Source organism: Furipterus horrens, unplaced genomic scaffold (genome assembly GCF_987537825.1).
Source record: "Furipterus horrens unplaced genomic scaffold, mFurHor1.1.pri manual_scaffold_15, whole genome shotgun sequence".
Lineage (NCBI taxonomy): Eukaryota > Metazoa > Chordata > Mammalia > Chiroptera > Furipteridae > Furipterus > Furipterus horrens.
Genome location: NW_028327185.1, coordinates 4,290,717 through 4,312,672, shown reverse-complemented (window position 1 = coordinate 4,312,672; position 21,956 = coordinate 4,290,717). Strand labels below are relative to the sequence as shown.

The following is a 21,956-nucleotide window of genomic DNA, read 5'->3' as shown; positions in this document are numbered from 1 at the left end:
GGGAACTTCGGGCCAGGTACAATAAAACGGATCCTGGGGAAAGAGGCTGAGGCAATGTGGAATGCTGGGTCGCAGCTAAGCTGGCAAAACCTTGGCTTGACCTTAACGAACTATACTTGTTAGAATTATTTCCAAATCGATAGCCATTAGACCCAAACAATGTTGATTTGTGCCTTTTGAAAGGTAAATGGCTCCAACAAAATCGCTGCAATAAAATCTTCCTCTCTAACAGTATCCATTTCAACAGGAAGCCAATAAATCGGACTCTCATGAAAAGCCAATAAATAAGGAAAAGCCAAGCGTTTTATTTTTAATCAGCAAAAATTTAAATACATTGTCAGTACTGCAAAAAAGTTCTGTGCTTACTCATTGATATGTCTAATGTGTAGTTTCAAAAATGAAGATACATGTATTTCTTCAATATTACAATACAATCTGAGAAACCTAGAAGTGTATATGTGTGCTTTAGTTTGTGAATCTGTAATAAAAATATCTGAATCCAAGGGTAATATTCACAATTATTTCTGTGGGGAGAAATAAAATATTCCCAATCTCATCTTTAGACTCCCATTCCCCTCATTCTTTTTTAAATAGAGGTGTTGCTATGGCAACATTAAATGTATAATATGTGTGTGATTTTTATGTCATACAGTATAGTTTTTACCATTCTACCACCTTATACCTTATGGGAGAGCATGTGGCCCAATTATGTAACATTAAGAAGTATTTACATTACTGTGAACCAAGTGTGGCTGGTTCGATTCCCAGTCAGGGCACATGACTAGGTTGCACGTCAGGTCCCCAGTTGGGGGTGCGTGAGAGGCAACCGCACAGTGATATTTCTCTCCCTCTCTTTCTCCTTTCCCCTCTCTCTAAAAACAGATAAATAAAATAAAACAAAATAATAAAATGAAATAAAGTAGCCTTGTTAAAAAAATAAATTAAAAAAAATTTTATAAAAAGAAGTATTTACATTATTAAAATCAGAAACAAGTTCAATTTTTAAAAATATGTAATCTAAATTGGGTGAAGTGTGCACATAAAAAGTACCAGAAGGAAACAGAGCAGAAGTTAAAGTTGGTTGTCTCTGGATGGTACGTGATTCCTTCCTACGATGTGAGCAGTGATCACCAAATAACAGATGTTTACTTCCCATCTGACTTTTATCAGAGGTTAGGTGAATCACAGAAAGAAATGATTCTCAAACATCTCAAGGCAGTCACCTGGGCTCCTCATTAGTCACCTTCCCAGCAGCTGAATTTCAGAATGAAAGAGAAATATTAATGCTGTGACTCAGACAGAAGACCAGGGCAGACGGCTAGGTCTCAGCGCTGCTGCGTGGGCTCCCAGTCACTCTTAAGAACAAAGGAGAATCCCAGTTTCAGAATGCAACAGAGGTAGTTCAAGTTTACACTAGCACAATGCGGGGAGGGCGGGGCGCTCTGTCTGTTCTATAATGGCAGGCAATGACCATCGACATTTCTTTCGACGGAGTTAGGATTTATACAAGGATATAAAAAACAGGCTGAGAGTGTCTGTTCCAGACGATAAAAGTGGAAGGGTACCAATTTGGGGGACGGAAGAATACATGCATGGAGAACATGTCAGAACCCCGTATTTAAATGGTTATCATTGAAACGCCTTTCAGTGTTACGTGTGCCGTGACTTTCTCTTATCAAGACTTTGCTACCTCGACCGTTACAAGGGTCACTGGTGAGGCACTGACAGAAAGCGATCATTCCGTTTCATGAAGTAAGGGTTTTACTTGTTTGGTCCTTGCTTTTGAAACAAATCTATAAACGTAGAAAATGACACAGTTCGACCCCGCTGTATAATTTAAAGAAATAAAATTAATGGTGCTATCAACTATCAAATACGTTGATGCTGTCCAGATGACAGCCTTACAAGGTTTTTTTTTCTCATAAAACTTACACCTGAGTAGAACTACAGGGTAACGTAATTACAAAAACGTCTCAGGAAACAGGTAATTTATGACATATTATAGATTATCCCTCAGGCCAGACTGTTAGTTTGAGTAGCTATTTCTAAAAGGACAGTGCAGTCATAGAGGCTCATCAACTTACTAACTTTAAATAAAAACGTTTCTGGAATTTTAATGAAAATTTGTTTAAATAATACACTCAGTGTGGCTACTGCCTAATTAATGGATTTTATATACATTACATAGCCTATGTGCATACATTGCACTCAAGCGTTTATATGCAAGTTTAAGAGAGCATTTCATACAAAATTTAATTTTAGAAATTTTATCACTTTTTGCTTAAAAAACTGATAAAATAAGGATTTCATTTTCAATGAAAAAAAAAATAACCTTACAGAAATATGCCTTCAGTCATATTCATAAACATGCAAGTGAACCATTTTCTTTCAAGAATTTCCTACTGCATAACTGTATTTGTTTTTCTGTCTAATGCAAATTAAGTGAATATTAATCTACATTATTATTCATTTTCCTCTAAAATGCTCAAAAGCTTTTCTGCATTGCTGAAAGATTTGAAAAATAGTAAGTTGCACAAAAACCCATGAGCCCAACTGGGCATTCATTTTTAGTATAAAATAAAAACCAAATAATGCTGTTGAGAGATACATACTGAAGGTTAAGAGGCAAACCCAGGAACAAAGCGCATTCAAGTTAATTCATACACAAATACACGCACAGATAGAAAGAGTGATGCACTGGAAATAATCAAAAAGTCAAATCACGAATCTGCAAATCCCAACAGATTTCTATAAGATAGAACCTTCCTCTCTGCACCTTGGTACAGCTCTCATTCACATACCAGTCAGGCAATGCCTCACTAGACACAGCTTCCACACTTAACACCCAGTAATGACATCTAAAACACATACGGAAGTCAAGGAAATGCACTGCAATTGGAAACAATGGAATATCCAATTGCCATGCAGAGATACATTTCTCTGGTTTCCGACGCTGGCGCATTGGGAACCAGAACATGGCGCTGGATAACTGAATTCAAAGTAGTCTGCTCACCCTCTGGGTCGCTCAGGAATTGGCGATATTCAGAATCCACATCACTCACAAAAAGTGGACACTATGATTTTAATATATTCCCCTTTGACCCAGTATTCATCAGAAAGTTCCATCTTTTGGTGACTGCAATTTCACAACGGAGGAGCTGGGGGCTTCAGGGCAGACACCTTCTCAGTGAGGTAAGAACTTCCGCCTCTGCATGCAGGTCCACCAGCCGTTTTAAGAGGAAGGAATGGAGTGGCAATCAAAGCTTCCCTCTCTGCCAGACTCATTAGAGGCAGAGGGCGTTTCTGTGCTTCCCAACCGTCTCCTTTAACATATCTGTGCCATCCCTGCCTTTGCCATGAGAACACGGGAAAGAATGGAGTTGCCACAGGTGAGCACGGACCTTCCATGAACTGCAATCTACCCATGATCCACGGTCACGATCACATCTGGTATTCGGGACTGTAACAGACGATGACTTGCTCGTGGCAATCCAGTTGTGAACCTAGTTTATAATGTTTGCTTTTAATTTGTGTGAGAAACGCACACTTTATATGAACCACTTAATAAGCACTGGATAATCAAATTGCACTTATTCAAGAGGAGTAGAGGCTAACAAATGTTCTAGAATATCTTTGGTCAACAGGCTCACTCCTAAATCACTGAGGACTTAGGAAGAGTGTTCCAAATGAGAAGTAAAGAAAGTGAAGAAATTTAATTTTATCTTATCACAACCCTGGTCCACATCTTCCTCATTTCTTCACTTGACTTCCCTAAACGTCACGGCTGCTCTCCTTGTTTCTGCCGTTATTGGCTCTCTAATCCATTATCTCCACAGTGCCAAATAGTCTTTCCAGAAGTAAATCAGAACAGCCCACGATCCTCTGATCATAAACTTTAGCAAACTCTCCTTGTATTGAGAATCACACCTGCACTCAACTCTGACATTAAATGCACCCAAGATGGAGCTTCTGAGTCTTGTAAGTTCATCTAACACCGGGTATGTGGTCCTCCAAGTCTTCCAGGCTCTTTCTCCAATTAGTGACCGCCGTCTCCTCTGCCTGGGATAGTCTTTCTTTCATCTTTTGTATGACTCATGGTTACGTTTCAGATCTCAGTTCAACTATCACCTTTTCGAGACACTGCTCCTGACTGTTACCTTGACAGAGTTGTCCAACGGGCCAACAATGTTTCTCTGTTACGTGACGTGAGAGACAAACACACACACAGTGCTTTTGGCGGGAGGGCAGCTAAACCTTGACATCCAGACAGCCTGGGGAGAACCGAAACATTCTTCCCATAAACCAGAAGCTGAACAGGGACCTGCGTGCTCTGATGTGAACGAACACTGAACAGGTTAATCGGCATGGATGCTAGAAGGTCCAAGCTCTCAAATTCTAGCTCCTCACAGAAAGGCATTCCTAATAGAATTGCATGTACATGGGTCCAGTTATCATGGGATGGGGTGAGTTCTCATCCACCTGGAATATTTAAAGGAAGGGTTGATGATCACTTGACAGGGATATTAAAAATGGGGATTAGAAAGCAGGACTTAAGTATCCATAGTTCGAGTAGATGAATCTTAAGGGCATTTTCAATCCTTAGAATCTTTGATTTTTTTAAAAAAATCTCACTTCTAAAAAAAAATAACTGAATAGCAAGTTGCCATCCCTTTGTTTTCTTTAATAAGCATGGAAAGTATTCTTATACGGGGTGGATTTAGTGATGGCAGTCAATGATTAGTTTTCACATAATGGGCAGTCTTCCAGATGTTACATTTCGTGAACCAATGCCTTATAAATGTTCACTGGGGGTGTTTGTTCACATCTAATTTTCTGTTATGTTTCAGGACGATGGTCATGTGTTTCTTTAATACACAAGGCCACAGCAAAACAGAGCTTGGCTGATTTGAGGCTAACAGGAGAGACGGCTTAATTGGTTAGCTGCTATTATCTATTTCGGTGAACAGCCAGGGAAAGGACCGTTAGGAAGAGGACGTGCAAATGAACGGTGACGCCACACTCTTGGCTTCTGCTCCACTGTCACAAAGGAAGGGACCAGGCAGCCTGCACACCAGTGGAAAAGGGAGGGAGATTACTAACAAAGGTGGAGACAGAGAATTAGCAATCATACGCCAGCAGAATAAATGTGTATGTTGGGGTATCGGCACCTTAACAATAAACTTGAACATAGGCGGACTGCTTCCGCATATTGTGAAACCTTCTGCTTCCCATCACTAAAATACTCAGAGAACCTTCAATATTTCTTTAATAGCAACCACAGAGCTTAAAATTTTCTCCTTTGCCTGTAATCAAGGTTCTTGGCTTTTACACGTCAACTAAAAGTTAATTAATATTTTCTTAAGGTTGTTGATTTAATAAATAGCGTACTTTTTATATTGCCTTTTTCACTATAATAGTTAGAGAAATAGATTAAAGGGAAATTAAGAATATATGAGCATCCTTGGTGTAATTTTCCCAACCAACATTTGTAGAAGACCTATGTATCATCATAAAGCATTGGAGTCTTGAGAGGCAAATTCCATGGATAAATGTCCATTTAAATATACATAATGAACCCACAAGAAAAAAAATCATGAAGAGGTATTATCACTTAGGAATTCTTCTTCCCTCTGATTTTAAACTTTGCATTTTTGGAATACTGTCCAATTAAAAAAAAATTTAGCAACCAGAAGACCCAGAACAGTCATAACAAAAGAAAATAATACTGATAATTTTGATGATTGTATTTGGAAAAAGACCAAAGCGATAATAACAGTGAAGAATCAGAATGCTTGGTGAGTTGGAACTAGAGAGAGAAAAATAATCAAATAAATTATTTGTTTCAATGCCAAAAAATCATATTGTTATTTTCTTTTCCGTAAATAAATGTGTGGACTAAAAGTCCTGTTAATGTTCTCATTTTAATAGCAACAAACATGAGTGCAGCATTAGACTAAAAATTATTGCTTACAAATTCTATTAATTGTTACAAAGCATGTCTTTTACTTATAATCATGAGGTTATATACAATCCCAATTACATACTGGCTTTCCTGAAAGCTGATTGCATTTCCCAAACCTCTGAATTAATATTTCTATTTTATTCATGACTGAAATTTTTCCAGTGTCAACTAAACATATTTAAAGTATGAATTCATATGTATATTTGATTGTGAGTTAAAATTAAATAAAATTTCAAATGTATTAAATGATTAAATCTCAAAATTAGAGACATAACTGAATAGAGTTGTTGAATAAATGCATTTAATTAAAATTTAGTATATTTATGTATAAAATCACTACCTAAAACACTCTTCTTAATTTATCACTGTACTGTAAAGTGCGCTAGCAAACTAAAGAATGAATTATAGAAAGTCAACCAACTAGGAAAAATAGCTTCCTTCCCACTATAGGTACCTCACTGTAACATATAAGAAATAAGAATAAATTGAAGTAATGGGGAGAAGGAAAGCTATAAAAGTTACGTTTAAGAATTCACAGACAGGGTAATATGCGAGATTCTTAGATATTATTTTTTTGAAGTATTTATGTGACTTTTGCAGAAGACAGAAGAATGAAGATAGATGAATTAACCATTATTGCTTTTTTTCCCCCATTATTACTTCCAGAGTTTAAATAAATATAAATGTTGCCTCTCTACTTAATATTCTAAAGGTTTTACTCAATCTGTAGGTTGGCCCTTCTTTTAGGGATTTATTCATATCATTTGAGTTTATAAACCTAGGTGATTTCAACTTAGCTGCTATCTTCCATGTTAAATATTATCTCTTCCAAAATTTATATTTTAATATTTTCATGCAATTTCATAACCATATTTACAATTGTTATACTTAATTCTATACAGAATGGTTATTAATGTGGATTTTATTCTTGTTGATACAGTTCTGTCGATTTGCATCATTACCTTACCTTGCTCAATTCTTTTTCTCTTTTCAAGGTACTCTCTCCTTTACATCCTTTCTGTTTTACAGATATCATATAGAGAAGATCAAGTGTGCCTGTGTGTACTCGCTAGTGTATGTGTATGTGTTAGGGAGGTTGGATTTATAAAGAAGTGATCTCCTCCGCTCAATATTTATGATGCTTCTTTAAGTCCTTGTTCTATCATCTTTGATTTGTGCCTTTCTTCCATCACTAAGTGCGGTTGTCCTACCAGGTGGCAGGGGTACTGTCATACACTGCCAGCCCAAAGGTGCCATTGTTGTTTCATTTTGTTTATGACATATAAAGAGAGCTCTATCAACACCTAAGTTTGCTAAGAAATGGAGAATGTGAGTCACTTTCTCCCATTAACTCTTCGGTTTGCTGGCAATTCTCTCCTTCATTCAGCCTGAAACCTCTAAAAACATGCCAAGCCGTGTTTGCGACTCACACCCAGTCACCCGATAAGCCAGAGTCCAACCATCACACACAGATTACACCTCAGGCCTCCCAACGGAGGTGCCCGTAGTTCAGGGAAACGTGCTCTGTGCCCACCTGTTCGAGGCACGTTGAACACCCTCCTGGAGGAGGCTGAACCAGAAGACACTCCACCCCCTAAATCCAATCCATGCAGGGAGGTGACCGAAACCAACAAACACGTGAAAAAGCATGGAGCTGGAATCATAATATACTATTTCCTGCTGCATTTCAGAAAGAGATTACTTAGTAGTTGTCATTTAATTTTTGTTTAATGAGAGTCATTTTTGTAGACTAGTGGCAGTGCTCTGGCCACCTAGACTAAGGGATTTCCTACTAAAGCGCACGCGCGCGCGCACACACACACACCCCAGTGATCCTGTGACGTCCCACAGAACTAGATCAGCACCTTCGGTCTCTTCTGTAAATACACATTGCGGATAGATTTCATAAATTTCTCACCGTGCCGTGTATAACACATACAGACGGAATGCACAGCGCCCCCCGGTGCACATACACAACACAAAATACAACACGTATCACAGTATTTACATAGATACAGACACACACATGCAAAGCTCGGTTTTGCTTGTCCATGCATGCTAAACCAGTCACTGAAAATCGTTAGCTTCTGCTTTGAAGAAACAAGCCAAATGCAGCTTTCGTAAGACATTCTCTACGGCATAGATCAACGCAACCTAACGCATCAGGCCCCCACCCGGACAGGCCTCTATTTAAGGCATTCGGATATATATACGTGAGCTCATTCAGCTGGTCAGGGACTACTAGAATATACCATCTCCATTTACGCTCAAAGAAGGTCACAGCGTGGTATAAACTGGAAAGGAGACAACATTTGAGAAAATTCACTTAATAATTTTTGCTCTTTACAATGAGGAACTCAACCTCAAAGTTAACTGGCATTTACTTGATGGCAGCAACGCATTCTAGAATTGGAAGGGGACATCCAAGTGGTCAGCGTCACCTCATTTTTCTAGAATACGTGACATCTATGAGAAATAAGTTTCCATTCCACGACAACATCACTATGCGAATGGTAAATAATAACCCTCCCGACAGGCCCTTTCCCCCTCTGAAACTTTCCCTTAGAGAAACGCATTTATACACACCCTTCAAAGACCTCTGCCACGACTCTCCCTCTGCTTCATACCTGTATATCTTGTATCTTGTGCTAAATCCCTGCCGGCTTCTGTCCACAAAATCTGTGTATTCCTGTGAGCGGTGGAAGGGTCCCTTATCAGACAGCAGCCAGTCGAAGGGGCTTGCGGCATGCTGATCCGAGACAGCAGCGACCGCTAACACCCAGCAATGCAGACTCAGGGCTATGCACTCCCATAGAGCCATCAGAGAGAATAATTCAGCACCAGCTCTGCGCCGCCATCCCATGCTTCCTCTGGGAGCTTAGGGCCTTCATTCTCTTAGCGCTCCCTCAACACCTAGACGAAATACACAGGCAATTAGTTAGCCCCGCACGGTTCTTTCTGGCGTGGATGGTGTCGAGGTGGCTGATCCTTTCTGTAAAACCTAGTATCACGGCTTTACATTGGACAATAGCAAAAGTAAATAGGTAAACCCAAATGATTTCTTTTTGTCAGAGCTGTAGCTCTTTCAGGTCAGTGTTTTTTTGTTTTGTTTTGTTTTTTGTTTTTGTTTGTTTGTTTTTGGAGGTACTGGAAAATAAGTCATGAAGCCATCATAGCTTCATCGTGACCACGTCTCACAGGAGAGTATCAAACCTGCATGCAACAACCAAAGGTTTTGACTAAGGATTCTTTCCTTCTGCTTCAATGTTTTATAACATCGGACATATTCTGAATCAATAATACACGTTGAATTGTAAGTCATGTTATAAATTTTAATACTAAGTGCATTTTATTGTTGAGTGATTTTAGAAATATGCTTTAAAAGGAGACACAGATATTTAGGGAGTTATTTTCATAACATAGATAAACTGGGACGGCATAAAACTATGGGTTTAAGAACACATGAATAAATAACTGTTCATATATGTGAGTGTGTCTATATCTTTATGCAGGTAAATGAATGAATGGATGGAGGTGGGAGGGTAGTGAAAGTAGAGGTGTGTGTTTGCTCAGATATTTTTTTTCCATTATCCAATTACAAACAAACTTTTCTGATTAAACAGAACATAATTAAAATATTTCCAGGATATTTAAAAGATTTAAATGCGCCCCTCTGTATTATTCATGAGAGAAATAGGCATACCTACATAATTCATATACACACAGAAACTAAGACAGTGAGGACTATGCATAAACTATGAAGCCATCCCCGTTAATTTTATAAGCATTCAAAAATAAAGTAACAAGAGGTGCGAACCCAGTGTGGCACGGCAAAGGGACTGCACACAGAGCGATGTCTATACACTATAGAAGAAATTCCACACATACGTGAATTCAATTCTGCTCTCCCTTTTCACCAACTTTCCCTTATTTGTTATTTGTATCACGTAGAACTGAGCGATATATAGATTCTACTAATGAGAAAGTTTGGGGTGTGGAAGCTTTCAGTCAGCAAAATCTCTTCAGAAAGCAATCAAAATGCACAATATTAGGCAAAATAGTGTAATTATAGTAGTTGTCCTATTTCTCTGCTGTCTGGGTAAGGCGATTGATAGCTTTATTTTGCTTTCTAGTTACAACCCTATAATTCATAATTTAATCCTCAGCGTCTTCTATATGAGAGGCACTCAGCAATAATCTTGCAGCTATAAAGTATGTCAAAATAGGGACATGATGTGACTGGCCTAGGTCATCAGATTTGCAGGCTTACCCACGCACAATTAAAAGAACTCTATGAGTTGTCCCCATTGTATGAGTTTCTTCCCTGTGGTGATTTAAGAATGCCATCTTTGGAAACAACACAGGAAGTCTTCCAACTGAATACGTTTGTTTAAAATGCTTTATCATAAGAAGATAACACTGTGCAATAGAAACAGTCTGAAATATGGGGTGGGAGATGCTGGACCCCCAACAATCATCTGTATAAATTGAGCATTGTCAAATGATTCAACTCATAATTTCCAATTCTGATGAAGAAAACAGACATTTTTTTTACATCTTGTTTTTCTTATGTGGCAACTACATCATTTTGCTTAATATTAATATATTTTACTTACATTCATAAACTAAGAATTATGATTATGCATAATGGAATAGTATAATCCCCCTGTGACTAACGAATACTTCTTATCTTTGTTAAACACACATTTTTATTCTGCTGATCAAATATACTCAAACTTGCAACATTTAATTATTGTCATGCTATATTTTCTTATGTAAAAAAGCAGGAATAGGGCCTAGCATGTGGTTAGGACATTGGGGGTTTTTCAAAGCAGTGTTTCCTGCTGGTGTGAAATCATGGAATTATATAACTAACTGTTTAATTTTAAGTCATAAAAGTAAACCTAATTCTGCTCAAGCGCATGACTTTGTAAGACAGAGAGCACTACAGAAAAAGTACGAAATGACTGACCCATATGGCATTTAAGGTCCTATTCTCAAATTCCATGACTTTTCAATAAATAATTACCCAGACACACCGTTTCATTCTCTACCAAACGCGTTCAAGAGCTTCCGTGGTCCTCACTCCCTCATCTCCACGTATACACAGAGGGAAAGATTTCCTTAAATTATGTGTAGGGGAACTACCTAAAAGGTTAGCATTAACTCATTTATTTAGGTTCTATTAGTTTATTTATTTTTAACTGAATGTCTTGCAGTGACATTGGTTAGTAAAATCATACTGATTTCAGGTACATAGGTCTGTAACACAGCATCTGCAGATTGTACGGTGCGTTCGCTACTCCAACTCCAGGCTCCTTCCATCACCCTTGCCCCCCCTTTTCCCTCTCCCATCTCCCCCACCCTCTTCCCATACTGTTGCCTGTGTCTATGAGTTTTGTTTTGTTTTGCTTAATCCCATCCCCTCTTTTGCCCAGAGCCCCAGGCCCCTCTCCTCTGACAGCTGTCAATCTTCTCTCTGTGCCCATTAGTCTGTTTCTATGTTGGTTGTTAGTTTATTTTATTCATTAGAGTCCACATGTGAGTGAGATGACATGGTTCTTGTCTTTCTCTGACTGGCTTATTTCACTTTGCATGATGCTCTTCAGGTCTATCCATACTGCTGCAGAAGGTGAGATTTCCTTCTTTTTATGACATCATAATATTCCATTGTATAAAAGTACCACGGCTTCTTTTTCCACCTGATGTCAGATGGGCACTGGGGCTGCTCCCAAATCTTGGCAATTGTAAATAATGCTGCAATGGACATAGGGGTGCATATAATCTTTCAAATTAGTGTGTTGTGTTTCTTTGGATAGATTTCTAGAGGTGGAATCACTGGGTCATGCGGCAGATCCATTTTTTAATTTTTTGAGGGAACTCCATACTGTCTTTCACGGTGCCAGTCTGCATTCCCACCAGCAGTGCAGGAGGGCTCCCTTTTCTCCTCAGCCTCCCCAGAAATCGCTGTTTGTTGATTTGTTGATGATGGCCATTCTGACCGGTGTGAGGTGGTATCTCATTGTGGTTTTAACTTGCCGTTCTCTGATGATCAGCGACAGTGACCATCTTGTCATATGTCTATTGGCCATCATACGTCCCCTTTCAAAAAGTGTCTATTCAGGTCCTTTGCCCATTATTTTCAGGGTTTATTTTTTTTTGGGGGGGGGTGTTGAGTTTTATAAGTTCTTTATAGATTTTGGATTTCAACTTCTTATCAGATATATCATTGGAGAATATGTACTTCTATTCAGGGAGCTGAGTTTTTATTTTGTTAGTTTCCTTTGCTGTGCAAAAACTTTTTAATTTGATGTAGTCCCGCTGGTTTATTTTTTCTTTTGTTCCCCTTGCCTGAGGTGATGTATCGGAAAAAATATCACTATGAGAAATGTCCAAGATTTTACTGCCTGTGTTTTCTTCTAAGATATTTACAGTTTTGAGTCTAACAGTTAAGTCTTTAATCCATTTTGACTTTATTCTTTTATATGGTGTAAGAAGACGGGCTAGTTTCATTTTTTTGCTCTTATCTGTCCAGTTTTCCCAATGCCATTGTTTTAATTATTTGTTTCTTTTACTTCTGATTTGGGTACATGTTCCCACTTCTGCTCAGAAATTATTTGTTTTCTAAAAGAAAGTTTATGACCACATAATAATATGAAGCCTGACTAACTATAAATGAATTTTGGGGATCCCTTGAAATGATCATATTTATAAGGTCTTTTTAGAGAGAAGTACAACAACTAAAACATGATACTTGAAAGTTCTATTGACATGTCTTCAGAAAACTGCCTCGAAGAGCCCCAAACCGAGAAGAAAGGCAGTGCTGGAGAACACTAAGGTAGGAACGCACTGCACTGCCCAGAGATCTCAGGACAAGGGGCCGCGGGATGGGACACTCAGTGACAAGAGGGCTTTATTCCCCTGGTTTGTCACAAAAGCAGATTAATGCACATCCGAGTCACCTTCGTATGTATCAGTACTAATTTTTAATTATTATTAAATGCCCTAAACTTGTTTTTATTTGCTGTGGGTAACAACCTTATCTATCCGCATGTAAAAGATGACTGTATAATACAGACTGCCTATGACAAAATAGGGAATAGAGTTCATTGAAGGACATTTGGAGGTCACTACTGAAGTACGCAGCTGAACTTAGAGGTATTGAAAATGAAGGAAAACCATGAGAGCCAATGAAAGAAACTTATTAAACTAGTCAGTGAATTATCAGTTTTACTCCCCGGGAGTCTGCGGAAAGTGCAGAGACCAATCCCTGCCAGATGTTGCTTATACCAGGTCTACAGGAGTTATTACATAACTCTTGGCATTATTAAATAATTAAAAGATTTATCACCCTGTGAATTGAATGATATTGGTAGCCAGGATTAGAAGATAAATTTAGGAATTCATTGACAATATTTATAACCATACACTCCTCGTTTTAAGAAGTCTGGACATTTTCTTTTCCTGAGAAATGGATAAAAAGAACCTGAAGATTCTTACATTGAAACTTCAGAAGTTTTTCCTAAATAATCCAGACCTTTTTAAAAATTCTTGAAATAATTTTAGTAAACTTTCTTTGAAAGTTTCTTAAATGTAATATTGCCTTTGTGTGTAACCCCATATAATAACTTCTAATCACCTAGCCCATTTCACCGTCTAGTCCTGGCTAATTTGAAGGTAAGTTCTGGTCCTACTCCAGATCAGCAGATCTATCATATATCTGGTTACCAATTTCCAAGATTTCTCAACGCCATTGCTCTAATGTCTTATTTTTAGATTATATTAGTAAGTCCTTATTTACAGCATTGCTTTTGCTAAATGGCGAGTTAGCATTAATACTTTCACTTTTTACTCAGGATTATTAAAAATGTTTTGAAAAAGCATTTCTAAAGCTTTACAAAACTGTAACTGAAGATGTTGTCCATAAAGGAAGAGGCAAAGGTTTATTATCTTTATACTTGCCTAGATTTGCAAGTATGTTTTTTAATTTATGCTTCCTTAAATTCCCTTTCAATTTTCATTTAAGTGACAAAATCCTTTTAGTGACAAGAAATGCTTCCCTCTCCTCACAAACGAGAATGACTTTTATTATCAGACTATACTCAAGAAAAAGTAGGCTCATATTTCCATCTATAATCACCAGGTTATATCCAGAAGCCTGTCACTATTATTCCCACTCCATTCCTATATGGAGATTATTTTCATCGTGACTTTAAACTGTCTTTAGTTTTTCACTGTTTGGCTGGTCAAAGGTAGTCCAAACGACCTTTGTGCGTGGATATAAATACATTTTCTGAAGCAGTCCTCATATTTTACTTTAAAAATAGATTTTGTAATTAAATACACTATTCGAGACATCATGCCTCTGAACTTTACTCTTCGGTTTCTGACCGCTTTCCTTATGAATCAGAAATAAGTACAATTTGAATCTTGCCAGGGTACGCTGTTAAATGACCATGTATGTGGAAACAGGGAGATGCTTAATATTTAAACTAGAAAGAGAACACAGGCGACTCTGACTTGGAGGTGTCCCCGCCGTGCTGGACAGAACCGAGGAACGGCGCTCCCCTGGTCTTCACTGCTTTCTCACCGGTTCTGCCCTCAGGTCGCAGCACTGAACTTGCTCTTCATTGGAAGGACAGGATGTATTGACAGGATCAAGCAGAGGATTAGCTCCCTCCGCAGCATACACTCCGCACAGGACTCAGACACCCTCATTAAGGTGGAAAACATGCAAGGCTGTACCTCAGAGGCCCTGTGTTGCCTGATCAGCTAAAATAAATAACAAGGAAGACCATCTGGAATACAGGTTCAGCAGTCAAATGACTAGAAAGATTCACTTCCAAGGCCAGTCTTAACCTATAGAATGTAATTTAAAACAAGGAAGCTCAGTTTTTAAAAAATATAAGAAGGAAAAGAAAAAGGTATAATCACTAACAGATTACTCACTGATGAATATAAGGACAATCTCTTGCTAGTGTAAGCAGATGAAATGACACAGCCATCACCTTTTTAAAAGGACTTCAATTAAGTGCATGTTCCATAACGGTACTGCATACACGAAAGCATGTTAACCACTAGGGGTCATGAGGCCAGCAAGTCCTTCATGATCTGGTCATACAAACACAGGTGTTAAGAAGGTCCCCAGTAGCATACTGTGAAACTATGGAAGATTCATGAATGGAAAACCATCCAGTCCACGGTTATTTTAAAAACTTACATACTACCATATTCAAAAGGAGCTAAGGTGGTTATTAACCCCCAAGAACTAAGAATAACAAAGAGAGGAGATGAACAAGAAACCCAACCAGCATCAAGCAGGCATGTCTTTCTCTGCTGTTCCACAGCGTCTCCTGGGGCACCGCTTCGTGCAGGTGTCAGAGCCTGGCGGGTTTCTACGGAGAGACTGGCCCGTTAGCAGTGAGCCCCAGGACCCCTCGCTCAGTTGCCAGAGATGCTGGGACGGCCCGTATCTTCACACGGTAGTTAGCCTCACACCGGCTGGTGTTGGGAAGATATTCTAGCTTGTCTAAACCTTTTTTCTATCAATAAGCACCTGACTCCCCCATTATTTATCAACATGCAATTTGAATGCATTTGATATTTTCAAGGATTACCCTTGTCAATATGTTAAACTTCTAAATAGCTCAAATCGTCTTCAAACTCAGAATGTTATAAAGAACTTAAGTTATAAAGAACTACATTTCAGAAGTAAAGTAAACCTATATGAAAAAATCATCTATATTCTTAACGAGTGCGTTAATAGAAAGAGAACCAGCCACATTTTGAAGGGTATTCTAAGAAAGAATAAACGGGACATTATCATGGCTGACATACAGAGAATACTTAGTATTTGCTATACCCATGATACGCATACCCATAATCAAGTACACATTCGTGGTAATTTGTAAAATCATGTTGTCTGAACTTGTCAGAAATTACCTTCTGAATAATGATTGTCGGAATCAGTATTACAGGACTTATCAGAGACCAAAATGGGGTAACAGGTAAAATTTCAATGAGCAGGTAATAGCTGTGTGGTTTCAAATCCTGAGCAAAGAAATCGCCCTCTTCATCTTAGACCTCTGCGAATCTACACCTAAAAGATAGTAAAGCATGTCAACTTTCTGTCATTTCAGTGATGAGAAAATCATGTGAAGCTAGATTAAACTTTTGTTTACCTTACTGACTCAATATTATTGATGAGGAAGAAATATTTTTAGTAGTTAATAACCCGAGTTTCTATTGGAGTTGCCCATCCTTACTCTAAATCAGAGATGATTTCCTTAATTAGCAGGGGTCAAGCATGGGGTTAAAATGTACTAATGACATGAGTAATTGTTCATACTCCTTCTGGCCTATCTCCGTATGATTGTAATGTGCTGTTTTGTTCTTTCCAATTGTTAAACAAGAGATACGTTAAAATGTCTGCATTTCATGACGGATGGACGGTCCAGCTGAAAACGTGCTAGAGGTAGTTCACTCTAAGAGGCAGCTTGGGAGCTCCAGGTTCTACTTCCCCACAGTTCTGTCACTCTCAAACATCAGCAACGTTAGCCCAAATAGAAAGGCGGCTGGACCCTCAAAGTAATGCTCTGTCCTAGACCTAAGAGTGCTTAAATAAGGAGGGATGCATTGCAGAAAAAGTGTGTGGGTAGGAGACGAGCTTTGTAAATACATAACCTCTGAACCCACTCAAAGGCGAGAGAGAGGCTTAAAACAAGTACGTTAGTCAAAAAAGTAGTTTTAAGATGAATTTTTGAAAGCATGTAGATAGCCCCTTAGGAAATTGCTCAGGCCTCCCTTTTTCTTAGCTATTAACTTTAAGTTTCAATTCCCAGATACGTCTGAATCCCCTTTGCTTAGTTCCCATCGGAAAAACAAACGTGCTGTTTTGGGGCGATTGGGAACAGTAGGATGAGACTTCTGTTAAGTAGAAAAGAGTATATCTTACAAATCCAGAAAACTCAGATTCCACTCTAATTCCTTCTTCAAGAAAATTTTTGAATTATAATTCACAAGTTTGTTTGTTTGTTTTAACAGCTCCATTTGGAATGGAATTAGTGATAGGACACCAAAAATATACTTTCCACTTGTCGCTGAGGGTAATTGATCAGTAGCAAGCTCCTTGTGTTCTACTTGGGAAACCTCAGCCGTCTTCCATCTTATTCCATAGTGTAATATTAAAATATGACATCACATTTACAAAATGCACTATAACTTTGTCACTGTATAGTAATGGCAGGTCTGCATGAATAATCAGAAAGTCTACTAGTATAAACTTAGGTAGAGCCATTCCATATAAACGTTTGAGCAAGGTAGACCTCGTCTATATGTAAATATGAAAGAAAAGGTTGAGAAAAGCATGGGTTAATTATCTTGAGGAATTATATAATTTTTACAATTTTACTACCTGATTTAGTGAACCTTTAATGATTTTCTTCTGAAAATTTAGATTGTGTTTATTATTATTTAAGAGGTGTTCACTTCTGAAGCAGACTGTTCCACCATCTCTCTATATGGACTCACAAGGCTGATTTTTCAAACCCTCAAAAATGTCACCACACCAAAGGCATAAGCCACGTGTATATGTTGTTTACCCAGCAACTCCCTGATTGAATTAACTTTTCTTCTATATTTACTTTAGCTGTAACAGAAGGAGCTTCTGCACACAGTACTAAATTGCTTATCTAAAATCAGGGACAAAACCCAGAACCTTAAAAAATATATGCATATCAAAGATACTCCAAATTGTAAGGCACACATGCATTATTAGCAACCTGCGAACATGCAACTTTGTAACACGATACTCGAGTGAACCCAGGCTTCAGGTTTTTAATTTATTCTTTAATTAGATGTAATCACTTTTTCCAAAATTAGCTGATATTTGTGCTCATTGCTTGACATATTTTAAAGACAATATCTTTTAGTGGTGAGAGTGGGTGCTTAATGAATCTATAAATTGGTCGTGTGTTTAGATACTGGCCACTCTTTGACGTTGAAAATCTAAAATGCACGTTTACTCCCCTTGGGTCTTCCCAAGGCTAGATTGTTTTTTAATAGTGCGATAGTCTGGAGACAGTTTTAAAATTAACAAAATGCAAGACTCCAGAAAAGTTCATAAAAAACAGCTCAATCCTGATGAGGTTGGCAAATATTCACAGAAATCAGGAAGAATAAGTCTATCTATTAAGTATTCGTTCACAATAAATCTATAATGGAATTTAAATGAAACACACCATTACGAGATAATAATTCTCATACAGCAGAGAACTACAATGCATTTGAAGGTAACGTTAACATATTTATTAATTTAATCAATAAATGTGTGTTTTATAGATTTAATTTTGTGGAACTATAACATGGTAGCTTGTTCATTAGCTATTAAAGGAAATGACTAATGTTTTGGGTGCTTTTAAAGGGATCTACCTCTCGGTAAATTAGAGTTTAACCATCAAAACAAATATTGCTAAAAATTAAATATAAGTAAAAGTAAGTCATATTGAGGATACATTTCATTGCTGACTGGACATAATAAAAATTAATTTTTAAGAAATTATGAGTTGTGTTTAAAAAATAGCAATGAATATACATGAGAATTTATAAGGTTTTCTTAATTCATTAGATTGCATGCCATTTTCCCATATCTGAATTTATACTTTCTAGGTTAAAACTAACATTTTAAAAATCAACAAAACTATTTCATGATGAAATACGTGCTAATACACTCAGTTCATTAAAAATATATTAGTTATATCTTTCAATCTTGGTGAAAACTGGTTAGAAAATTATAACTGGTTTATTTTTATTATTAGAGTATCAACTAGTTATTTATGGTCTACTCTGAATACAAAATTGAGAAATATGTAAGAACTGTTTGCATGAACACTTTATTTCAAAGGTTAAACAGAGTGGATTTATAGCTTATGAAATAATCATCTTTGAAAACACTGTAACTAGATAGGTCTGCAAATGATTAATTGCATATAAATAGTCTTAATAACCCATCAAATATGCCTCAAAATGATAGTTATAAAAACCTTAAAATGTTATTGATGGAGATATTTGATGACCAGTATAAAATGGTTAGAGTAGTTATTTGATACCACTAAGCAAAAAAGAAGAAGAAACAAAAAATCTAGGCCAGAACTTCCAGATACATTTTCAGTAGAAAGGCCATTAGTGTTCATGATGAAGTTTAATCTTCAGGAGTTATTTCTAGATTCTAGAATAAAATAAACATTATTGAATTATCCCTTTCTTTTAAGAATCAAGATCATCCATTAGCAACCAATTATATTCAGACACAAATTATTTTTTAGTTTTGTTCTCCTTTGGAACTTATGATATATAAACATAAAACCATAAAAACATAGAAGAATGCGTAGAGAAACTGGTCAAAATTACACTCTAAATAGCTCAATAAAATTCCCCAAGTAGTCGCTAAATTAAAACGTTGGTGATGCCAGTCGCCGCCAGATTAACTCTGGGGAGCTGCACATACTTTGTAAGACATGTTAGCAATCAATGGTCTTTCTTAAGTTTATCCATTTTGAAGGTTGTTATGTAAGAATTTTGATCTTGTTTTCAATGAAACTGAGGATAGAGATCACCAGGTTAATAACAGAAATCTGCTCATAAACCAGACTTGTCCTTTACTGAATGGCATTGAAAAGTCAAGCAACAGCCACTGTTTCTCTAAGTGACTGTCGCCTCAGAACTGCATTAAAGCCAAGGTGAATCGCTGTAAAGAAGAACTATTGTGCCTGGAAGAGTGTATTATTTAAATGTTAGTTTTCAGCTACACTATATCAAAATAAAAGAAATGTTATTTAAACCCATTAGACACCATGACACCATAGCCCAAGAATATTTGACACTAATATTTAATTTTAAAAAGCAGTTCAGTCAACATTACTTCTTACATAGAAAGAAAACTTCATCCAAAAAGACAAAAATAAACCAAATGTAAATGTTATCTTTTTAAGAATATATTTTGTTTTCATAATGCTTGCCCTTTTAAAGCATCCCCATCGCATCCTGTTTTATCTAAAAAAAATATTTTAAAGTAGATCTTGTTTGCTCCAGGTCAGAGATGAGGAAGATAAATAGAAGTGGTCAAGAACTCTCACTAGGTAGAACCACAAATGATATTAGGGGAGGACTCTTAGATCCTTCTCCTTCTCCTTTTCAAAATAACCCACTGCTAGGAGGTAAAGAGAAAAACGTTACCAGTCTTAAAGGAGTACCTCATTAATCAAAAATCATAATCATATTCAAATTGCTTCATGTTTTTAAGTAAAAGAGATAATATTTAAAATCAAAATAACAGGAAATACAGGAAACTGAAGTATTGGTTTATAACAAGGCATCAAAGTTTGGAAGACCTACCAGTAGAGTTCTTTGCACTTGCAGAGAGAAACACAGGCAATATTCTGAAAAGAAGTCCCATTTTTGTTGGGGAAGAAAACACAAATCTGGGGGTAAGGGTCATTTTATATATGCATGTGTGTATATAATACAGACATGTGTGCATGTAAAATCACACACTGCTATAGAGTTCCAATGGTTTCTTCTAACTTGGGTTTGATTTACTTAAATATAATATAGCAATAAATATAATATAGCAATAATTTTGTATAAAAAATCAAAATGTGATGTATTTTCTAAAAATACACATCATCATTCAATATTGAGTTTATTAAAAGAAAATATCTCATGAGAGACTGAAATCACATGTTATCTGATTAAGTAATAGATGACATCAATCATAAATCGTATCATACCTTTTTCATTTGGAAAACATTATTAAAACAATGTAGGTTTAAAATAAATACCTTCTCCACTGACCCCAAAACAGACATACACAAACACACGCATGTGTACAATGAGCAAGTTCACTACAATAAAATTCCAGACAGTAAAGTGCAAAAGATTTGAGAAAGTGAACTCTATTGGTAAATTACTTTCTCCAGGGAAGTAAAAATGACCTCTGGCATCAAACTGAAGGAAAGCACTAAAACTTTGCAATTTTATGACCCAGAGATGCAATTATCTTTCATATTTCCTCAAGATGTTATCAGTGAGCCTTACAAGCAGAAAAATTATTGATCAGGCATCCATGTCAATAAATATAAGTAGTAAAACTATTTCCAGAGAAAATTTTAAAGAATACAATTTCTTAGAGAAAGGAAAGTGTTAGAAATAAAAGAAATAGCTTTAGGATGGTGTCTTATTAATATTTTTGGCCTCACTGTGTGGGGGCTCCAGAACCCTTCAGTGTGTAAGCATCGCCTAACAAAACAATAGCCAGAATAGTAACAACAAAACTTATTAAAACATTCAAAATTTATTTTGTTATGTTACTTAACATTTTTGTTAAGCCATGATGGAAGATATCTATTGGCTTGCTAAAATGGTAAATCTACAAAACTTGTCATTTAAGAGAGTTCTATTTATGAGAGATTTGCCATCATTTAAAAAAAATTGCTCAGATTTTATTTTTCAGTCTCCAAGTGGTTTCCTAAGCCCAAAGGTTTCCACACTAGACTCATATATAACACTGCCTTAGGGCAAACTCTTTCCTTTGACAACACAATCAACCCCCACTCTAAGGATTTTTTAAATTAAATACACACACACACACACACACACACACACATAAAATATCCATTCCTATGAAGTAGTCAGGATTAAATTGCTAATTCAAGATGTCCTTAATAGTGCCCCAAGTGTCCTTTATATATTAAGGTCTGTGACCTTAACGACAATCATGCTTTAAGGCATCGATGGCATATCAGCATCTCCACGCTTCATGGGGGTCATGCATCCCTCCCTCTAACTCTCTGCCCCCTCCCCATTTTTCCCTCTCTCTTTGGCCCAGTTTGTCATTTTTGTAGCACTGGTAAACATTTAAATCAATGCAAGTTAACATTTAAATGAATGCATGCATGTTAACTATGTCAATGGAGTTCATTGAAAAAGGTTCATGAAT

At 37.0% G+C, this 21,956-nt stretch overlaps 1 protein-coding gene across 1 annotated transcript in view; it reads right to left on the bottom strand.

Annotated features, from left to right (window-relative positions):
* Positions 1-21,956, bottom strand: part of BRINP3 (BMP/retinoic acid inducible neural specific 3) — a 177,624-nt gene that overhangs the window by 152,395 nt on the left and 3,273 nt on the right. Inside the window, exon 2 of the mRNA XM_090263260.1 lies at positions 8,590-8,875. Within this exon, the coding sequence (XP_090119386.1) occupies positions 8,590-8,825 (236 nt within the window). The 5' untranslated portion in view covers positions 8,826-8,875. The remainder of the gene's footprint in view (positions 1-8,589; positions 8,876-21,956) is intronic.